This window comes from Carya illinoinensis, chromosome 3, assembly GCF_018687715.1.
Source record: "Carya illinoinensis cultivar Pawnee chromosome 3, C.illinoinensisPawnee_v1, whole genome shotgun sequence".
NCBI lineage: Eukaryota > Viridiplantae > Streptophyta > Magnoliopsida > Fagales > Juglandaceae > Carya > Carya illinoinensis.
This window is the reverse complement of record NC_056754.1, coordinates 46,708,481-46,717,832: the sequence shown is the minus strand read 5'-3', so window position 1 is coordinate 46,717,832 and position 9,352 is coordinate 46,708,481. Positions and strand designations below refer to the sequence as shown.

At 39.3% G+C, this 9,352-nt stretch overlaps 1 protein-coding gene across 1 annotated transcript; it reads left to right on the top strand.

Annotated features, from left to right (window-relative positions):
- The first annotated feature begins 2,159 nt into the window (after positions 1-2,159).
- Positions 2,160-5,416, top strand: LOC122305710 (receptor-like protein kinase 5). The gene is made up of 2 exons (XM_043118270.1): positions 2,160-4,840; positions 4,929-5,416. Exons 1-2 carry the CDS (start codon positions 2,206-2,208, stop codon positions 4,946-4,948), a joined length of 2,655 nt encoding a protein of 884 aa, XP_042974204.1. The 5' UTR covers positions 2,160-2,205; the 3' UTR covers positions 4,949-5,416.
- Positions 5,417-9,352: the final 3,936 nt, after the last annotated feature.

Sequence of the window (9,352 nt, the reverse complement as noted above, 5' to 3'; positions counted from 1 at the left end):
GTGGTACTGTAAAGTCTAAATTGGAGTCAAAAACAAATATTGCAAAGATATCGAAATCTAGCTGGACTAAAATGGTCATTTATGACTTAATTTAGACATCGTATGAAGGCGAGCTTGGTAACATTTCAAAGTGGGTGAGTTCATTAACTGGTGTGTTGACCGTGAGGTTATCAATGGTGCTGCTGGAGTTCCAATAGATCAAGCGTGATTTGTTTGTTGGGAAAGTATAGAAGGGGTCAAAGTTTCGAAGTTGATTGAGATCCCGCTTGGAAATAAGAAGTCTTTCATCTCATCTCATTATTATAAATTTTTCAAATTCTCATACAAAATATAATAAGCAATTCAATTTTTTTAAATCTCAAAATAATAGTAATATTAATAAATAATATTTTAACAATATTTTCTTAAACTTTTATCTGAATTCTTCTCATCTCAATTCATTATCCAAATAGCATAAAAGTGTATTGCTCATGAAATTTCAAGTTAGTTAGAGTCGGCAAAGACTTTGTGAGTGTCTAAACTAATTAGGACAATGCAAAGGGGCTGCCCAGCGTGCCTGGCCCCTAATGCATTTGAGGTTTTTTTTTTTTTTTTTTTTTTTTTTTTTTTTTTTTTTAAGCTTAAGTTTAAAGTAGAAGAATCTGCTTTTTAGTCCTCTAGTAAAATTTCAAGAGATATAATATCACAATTTCCTAGAAGAGTTTGGCTTTCTTTGGGGAGACTGTAAAGCTCTTGGGTGACAATAAACAAATCATACATGATACAATTTAGTGGTAAAAAAGAGACAACTCCACTCTATTTTATATATTATCTTGTGTACTAAAACATATATATCCTGAATCAATGGTTCCAGTCCATTATATTGCACTTGGGCTAAAAAAATAAGATTATTATGAGCACCTACTCCATGCATGCTTGAATCCTTGACCACCCTAGCTCCTCCCGCACAAGTGGGAAAATAAAAAAATAACAGAGGAAAGAACCAATCTAGGCGCCAAATGGATGGAAAAGTTGTGCCATAATTTAAATCATGAGGCAAGGAAAAAGCAATTAGCTTCTTGCGTCAAATTTGCATATGTGAGAAGATGACGTACGTGGTACTCCTCCATTATTAGAGCGGGAACTTTGGTAGAAAACGTGGTATCAGTGCTATGAAAAGAATGGTTTTTGGATCTTCCAAAGTGAGTCAAGGTCTTTGCTTTTGTCTCCTTTTTTTTTTTTTTTTTTTCCTTTTTCCATTGAAGTTGAAGGCCTACCAATTAAATTGATCTCTCAATTTATCTTTCCCTTTGTTTACGTCAAATGCCCCAGATATCACGTGTGTGGTACAACGATCCATTTGATTTAAAATTGGGCAAGTCATGAAGTGATGCGATCCATCTTGGAAAAATATATATGCTTTGTTCACACTAAACGTATTACTCGTAGTTATGACAGTAAATGAATCGAATCGAATTAAACTCGTGCTAAAAATCCATTTACATATTTATTTATTTAAATTCAACACAAATCCTAATAAACTTAAAATATTTCCCATATGGATGAGGACTTAGGGTAGGTTTGACAGCTAAGATGAGATATAAAATTATCATATCATTTCATCATTATAATTTTTTTAAATTCTCACATAAAATATAATAAATAATTTAACTTTTTCAAATTTCTGTTCAACTTTTTCAAATCTCAAAATAATAATAATATTAAAAAATAGTACTTTATTCAATTTTTAATTTTGATCTAAAACAAAAAATTATCATATCATTATCCAAACCTACCACTTTTCCATTGATCCAAGCTTCAAGAGATTGGAGGATAATATTGCAAAACAGATTGTTTCCGCTAAAAACGAGGACTTGAGCGTACCATATCCACACCATACTAGCTAACTATAGTACACTCATAGAAACTTGGTGACAATAAGTAACTACTAACTATATATATAAAAAAAAAAAAAAAAAGATTTCGTTTTGATTATCTAGGCTTTTATATAATGGAGCCTGGCTGGACAATTGGACCGGACTTTTTAATTATTGGTCGACAACGAATTCCAAAAGGAGCCTAAAATTAGGAACATCGTGTCCCTCTTCTTTGAATTTTACGACCCTCGTTTTCTTTTTGCCTATTATTTTTTACTGATTTTCACATGTTAAAAAGTGCAACTATGAGATCAGAGTTCAAACCAAAGCTAACGAATTCAACCTCAAAATGTCGAGGACAATCCCAACATCTGTTGATTTCTCTCTCTACACCAACTTCATGATCATTCTCCTCTTCCTCCTCCTTTGCCATGCCAACTCTCAGCTTAGTACTCAAGAACAAGCAGTGCTGCTTAACCTAAAGCAACATTGGCAAAACCCGAATTCTCTCAGCCTTTGGATTCCATGGAACTCCTCCTCCCATTGTAATTGGCCGGGGATTACATGCTTCAATGGCTCAATCACTAAACTATACCTCCAAAGCAAGAACATCCATGGAACATTACCACCCTTTATTTGCAACCTCAAGAACCTCAAAGCCGTTAATCTTTCGGATAACTCCTTCAGCTCAACTGAGTTCCCGAGAGCTCTCTATAACTGTTCCAAGCTCGAAAACCTCGACCTCTCACAGAACTACTTTACAGGAGCCATCCCCGATGATATTCATTGCATGGCTCGACTTCACAATCTCAACCTCGGAGGCAATAACTTCTCTGGAAACATCCCATCATCTATCGGGCAGTTGACAGAATTAAGGAAACTTAAACTTTTTAACTGTGAGTTTATCGGTTCTTTACCACTAGAGATTGGAAACTTGTCCAATCTTGAAGAACTAGGATTGGCGTGGAATTCTAAAATGATGCCAAGATTGCCTTCCGATTTCACCAAGCTGAAGAAACTGAAGGTTCTATGGATGGCTAATACGAACTTGGTTGGGGAAATCCCTGACAAGATTGGAGAGATGACTTCACTGGAGAAATTGGATTTGTCTAGCAACTATCTGACTGGGAAAATTCTAAGCAGTTTGTTCATGCCAAAGAATTTACGTATAGTTTATCTTTACAAAAACAATTTGTCTGGGGAGATTCCTCGGGTTGTTGAAGCTTTGAACCTAGACAACATTGATCTCTCTGATAATAATTTGACTGGGACAATCCCTGATGATTTTGGAAAACTCATAAAACTGTCAGGTCTGAGATTGTTTTGCAATCAGTTGTTTGGAAAAATCCCAGATAGCATTGGCCATCTTCCAGGGCTTATAGTTCTCAGTGTGTTTAGCAACAATTTTTCAGGTGCTTTGCCTCCAGACTTTGGTCGGTATTCAATGCTTAAAGCGTTTGAGGTTGCGACCAATATGCTTACAGGCCAGCTGCCAAAACACTTGTGTGACAATGGAAGGTTGCTGGGAGTGGTAGCTTTTAAAAACAACCTCGATGGAGAATTGCCAAAGTCTCTTGGAAATTGTAGCAGTTTGCTTATTGTCAGTGTTTTCAGTAATCGACTCTCTGGGTGTATTCCTAGTGGTCTATGGACGTCACAGAACATGGAAATGTTGATGTTAAGTGATAATTCTTTTATAGGTGAGCTTCCTGAGTTATTGTCATGGAATCTTTCACGGTTGGAGATCAGCAACAATATGTTTTCAGGTAAAATTCCAGAGGGAGCTTCTTCCTGGAGGAATTTGGTGGTTCTTGAGGCTAGTAATAACCTCTTGAATGGCACCATTCCTCAAGAATTAACAATTCTTCCTAATTTGACAACTCTTTTCCTTGATCGGAACCGACTCTCGGGCTCCCTTCCATCAGATATTATATCATGGAAAGCCCTTAATTTTCTAAACGTTAGCCAAAATGCAATCTCTGGACAGATTCCAGGGAAACTTTGTTTTTTACCAAGCCTTTCTGAATTGGATTTGTCAGAAAACCAGCTATCTAGCCAAATTCCGCCGCAACTTGGCTTTTTGAAGCTCACTTCCCTCAATCTTTCTTCCAATCATCTGAGTGGGAGTATCCCAATTGAATTCGAAAATGATGCATATGCCAAAAGCTTCTTGAACAATCCTCGCCTCTGTGCTAATCGTCCCTCATTAAACATCAACAATTGCAATTCAAAACTCCAAAATCCAAGCAAAACTTCACACCAATTCATGGCTTGGCTTATAAGTCTCGTCATGGCAGTTGTTCTAGGTTTGTTAATATCATTATTTATCATCAGAGTTTATGGAAAAAGAAATCATGGATCGGATTCCACATGGAACGTCATCCAATTCCAGAATCTGAATTTCACAGAATCAGACATTTTGCCAGGATTGACAGAAAAAAATGTCATTGGTTGCGGTGGATCGGGGAAGGTATACTGTGTTTCTTTTAATAATTCACTTGATTGTGTTGCTGTGAAGAAGATCTGGAATAACAAAAAGCTTGAAGAAAAGCTTGAAAAAGAATTTCTAGCAGAAGTCAAAATACTGAGTTCAATTCGACATTCCAACGTAGTGAAATTGCTCTGCTGCATATCTAGTGACAACACAAAGCTTCTTGTCTACGAGTATTTGAAAAATGGTAGCCTAGACCAATGGCTACATGGGAAGAGTAAAGCATCAACTGTCTCAGGTTCAGTCCATCATATTTACCTTGATTGGCCTAAAAGGTTGCATATAGCAGTTGGGGCGACTCAAGGGCTCGCCTACATGCACCATGACTGCTCGCCATCTATTGTTCATCGAGATGTGAAGTCCAGCAACATCCTTTTAGATATCGAGTTTAATGCACAGATAGCTGATTTTGGTCTTGCCAAGATGCTGATGAAGGAGGGAGAATCTGCTACAATGTCATCTGTGGCAGGGTCTTTCGGCTACATAGCTCCTGGTATAACATCAAAACTTCCCAAGTTTCATTTTTTATATAATACCCAGGATTTTTATTTTTTTTTGTTGTTGTTAACTTGAACCTGCAGAATATGCTCGTACAAAATGAGTGAATGAGAAGATTGATGTTTATAGTTTTGGAGTTATCCTTTTGGAGCTGACAACAAGAAGGAAAGCTAATGAGGGGGATGAACACACATCTCTTGCAGAATGGGCATGGCGATATGTTCAAGAAGACACTGAGGAGGTCAAGGAACACTATTACATGGATTCCAAATTTATAGCTGATGCCTTTTATGCGGCCATCCATGAAGGAGGTTTTGAAGGTTTTGCTGCAATGTTACAACCATTTCTTACTCGGTTATGGAGAGAGGATTAATGCTGTAAGTACTCATGCTTGCGATATAGATGCTTATTCCCTCCTCAAGAGTTCGAAGCGTGAGAGGATGCTAGAACGTGATGATGATGATGGTATAAGTTTGGCATCCATCGTTTGATCAAGACTACTTCATTTGATGAAAATGCTCTAATTAACATCGTCTTATAGAAATGAAGAGCTTGAAATATTTCAAATTAAGATAGGTATAAATAAATAAATGTTGTAATTAGTAGATAATAATGGAACAACCTGCACCTTCATTCTCTTATAGTTACGAGTCTCGTTCTTCTTTTCGGACCTCGATAGTGTGATGCCCCCAAATCCCACGTATGGACACGGGAAAATCGAGACGTCGGGATGATGACAACACGGGTCACCACCCTACCGTCAAGTGCCAAGTGTGTGTACATGCAACAAGTGTGCAAAAGAAAACACGCAGCGGATAAACAGAGTCATATAACTAAGTACCAGAATTTTTCTATATTTAATACAAACGCGTTTAAAACATACATAATAAAATATTACAAGTTACAAATATTGTTTCAACATCAAACTACAAGGTATAAACTCCAAATCAATACTCCGGCGGAGCCGTCTTCTCGGACTCAGCCTCCTCCTCCTCCTCGATCTCTGCATCAAAATCTACGGTACAAAAAATGGTACTGCAGGTAAGTAAAGATCCAAACACCACAAGATAAAAACATATTAAACTCAAACAATATGCATGAAAGAATGCAAATGCACATATCCCATAAAATACATTTTTTCACGCACGCCAAAAATCCCATTTTGGCCCAAAACATTCCTTTTAAACATAACCTCGCCATTATCCCGATAATGGCCCAAAAACCAAACCATCAGAGCACTGTAGGCGGGAATCGCAGGCGGTACTCTACCACCATCCCTGCTCACCACCGTCCCTACGCGTGCATCGTAGGCGGGAATCACAGGCGGGATTCTACCACCGTCCCTGCTTACCACCAAGCCTATGCCGCGTGCATCGTAGGCGGGAACCACAGGCGGGATTCTACCACCGTCCCCGCTTACCACCATCCCTACACGTGCCTCTGACTCAAACCAGTCAATCCAATCATTCACATATACCAAAAACATTTCTCGCTTGAAAGCCCAGTTTTCAAGTTCTAACACATGTACATACATGCAATGCACACCACAAGACACAATTCATCCAACCAATCACAAAATCAACAAAACCAAGCAACTCCGTCCTCAATCCATCCGACCCCCGAACTCCTCGGACTCAGTCCGGAATCAACCAACCAGTTAAATAATTTATTGTAAGAGTAAAAATATATTTAAATCTAAAATAGAGTTTGAAAAATACTTACAGCGCTATAAGGTATTTTTCGAAGGATCACGATGTTGCAAACGGCAGAGAAAAAGCAACGTAACAGTGTATTTTACACTGTGGCCGTGGGTTATAAATTACCCACTTTCGAACGGGGACAAACCAAGACTTGGAATTGATAGGGAATTGTCTAGAGATGTTTATGAAGCTAATGGAACTGAGTTTTGGCTGTGGGTGGCCGCGCACGGTGGAGATCGGCCAACTTTGAGGAAAAGAGGCCGAGGGAGAGTGAGGGCTATACACAACTCTGTTGGCCATGAAATTTCTTGGAGAAGGTCATGGTGATGAGAGGAACAAGATGGTGGTGGTGAAACACCATGGGTGGCCGTGTACGGTGGCATACGATGGTGCAACCGAAACTCTAGCTATGGAGATCCATCAGAGAAAAAGAGAGAGTTAGGGGAAAAGAAAGACATGGGGAGGAAGCCCTTGATGTGGTAAATCCACTGGTGGTGCTTAGTGGCTGATTTGGCCGTGTATGGTGGCTCAAAGAGGAGAAAAAGGCTTGAAGACCCATTTTTTTTTTATAGAAAGAGAAGAAATCACATGTCCAAGAGTGATTTCCTCCCAATTTTATTCACCCTCACTTTTGGTGGAGGAAAACCGAAGAAAAAAAACATACAAATACCAACAACTACCAACCCACAACAATCCCCTCAAAACCAACTTTAAAAAAAAAAACACAGACCCTATCCCCATACAACTACCTGCGGATAGAATACAAACCAGATTTATCAATTCTTAAAATACCTTTCAACGACACAGGAACCTCACGAGACGACCACCACATCTCATTTCGTCCTTCTACCCCCAACCGAGCAAGATAATCTGCAGCATAATTACCTTCCCTAAATATATGTTTTATACTAACCTTCAGCCCCTGTAACGAGACCATAACTTCTTCCCAAAAGTCCTCTAAATACCACGTATTGCAGCTATTCTTAGTTACCCAATTTACCACCAACCACGAATCAAGTTCCACCTCAAATTCCACAATGCCTTGCTCCTTCACCAGCTGAATACCATGTAATAATCCCATAAGTTCTGCATAATTATTCGTCCCGTGTCCCAAATGCTTAGCAAAAGCCATCCTCACGTTCCCATCTGAATCCCTCAACACTCCACCTGCTCCTGCTATTCCTGAATTACCTCTTGATGCGCCATCTACATTCAACTTCCATTTTCCTTCATTCGGACGAGACCAACGCACTAGACGAGGACAACTCCTCTTCGGAACAGAAATAGGGACCTGCAGATCTTTTAATATTTTCATATCTCTAACGGACTGCTGCTTTGTTGACTTAACCTTCTCTCCTATTTTAGCAACCCAATGTTTCAACTGCACCCATATCTGACTCACTGTTTGATTTTTGCCTTCTACCCGAGCCCTGCATCTTCTCATCCAAAGTAACCAAGTAATTACCGCTGGCATTAAACCCAATATCTGCCCCCATCTGTGACCCTTTCTTGGCCTTCCGAAACCAGATATCCACCAATGCTTTCCACGTCGACGCCGTTACGGTCCCAATACCAACCTGTTCTGCTACTTTTTTCCACAATTCTTTTGCAAAGTCACCAGTTGCAAGAACATGATTTAAATCCTCAAACCCACCCTCCAAACAGCAGTTACATTTCGAAACTATAGGAATGCCCACTGTTCTCAATTTTGCATCCACACTCAAGGTATTATTTAATGCCTTCCACATAACCACCGACATATTTTTTGGCAAACATGAATGCCATATCCAACCCGCCCACCTGATTTCAGCAGCCCGAACTCTCAAACAATTCCATGCGCTCTTTGACGTAAATTACCCTGTTTTATTTTCCAGCCATATTAATATGTCATCTCCCTCCGGTCTTTTACGTAAAACCCTTAGAACCTCACCAGTTTTTTCCTCCCCAATTAATTGGATCAACATATCCTCATCCCATTCGTTTTCTACCCAGCATTCCTTCACCCTCATTTCCGGCCTGACTACATTATCCTGTAGCTCTCCGATTGGCCCCTCATCCATCCATCTATCCCACCAGAAGGACACATTGCCCCTACGTAATTTCCACTTGGACCCACTCAGAACCTCGGGGAGACACGAATGCACCTTCTTCCAGAACCTCGTACCATTCCCATGCTGTACCAATGATACATGACAATCTCGAACGTATTTGGCTTTGAAAAATTGTGACCAAAGCGAATCTTCCGTTAATAATTTCCATGCGAACTTCATAAATAAAGATTTTTGTACATCATGCAAATCCCTAAAGCCCATTCCTCCTTCAGCCGTCGGAAGACACAAACTCTCCCAAGACTTCCAATGCTTTCTTGGTTTCCCATCCTTGACACCCCAAAAAAAATTACCGAAACTCCTATTAATTTTCCTCACCACAGAAATAGGAATGTGAACCGTCGATAGCAAATGAATTGGTAAGCTCATAAGAACTTGTCGCAGGAGTATCACCCTCGCTCCATTAGAGAGAATTTTATTTTGCCATCCCTCAATTCTACTTGTAATTTTACCAACAATATCATCCAAATGCATTGCCTTCAATCTACCATCAATAATGGGCACTCCTAAATATTTAAATGGGAATTTTCCTTCCACAAACCCCGAGATTCTTAATAATCTTCTCCGACGACTACTCACTATGTGCTTCGAAAAAATAATAGAAGACTTTGAGGAACTAACCTTTTGTCCAGACCATCGTTCAAAAATCTGAAGTGTCTTAGAAATTTCCCGCACCGACGCAGATCCCCCATTAGCAAA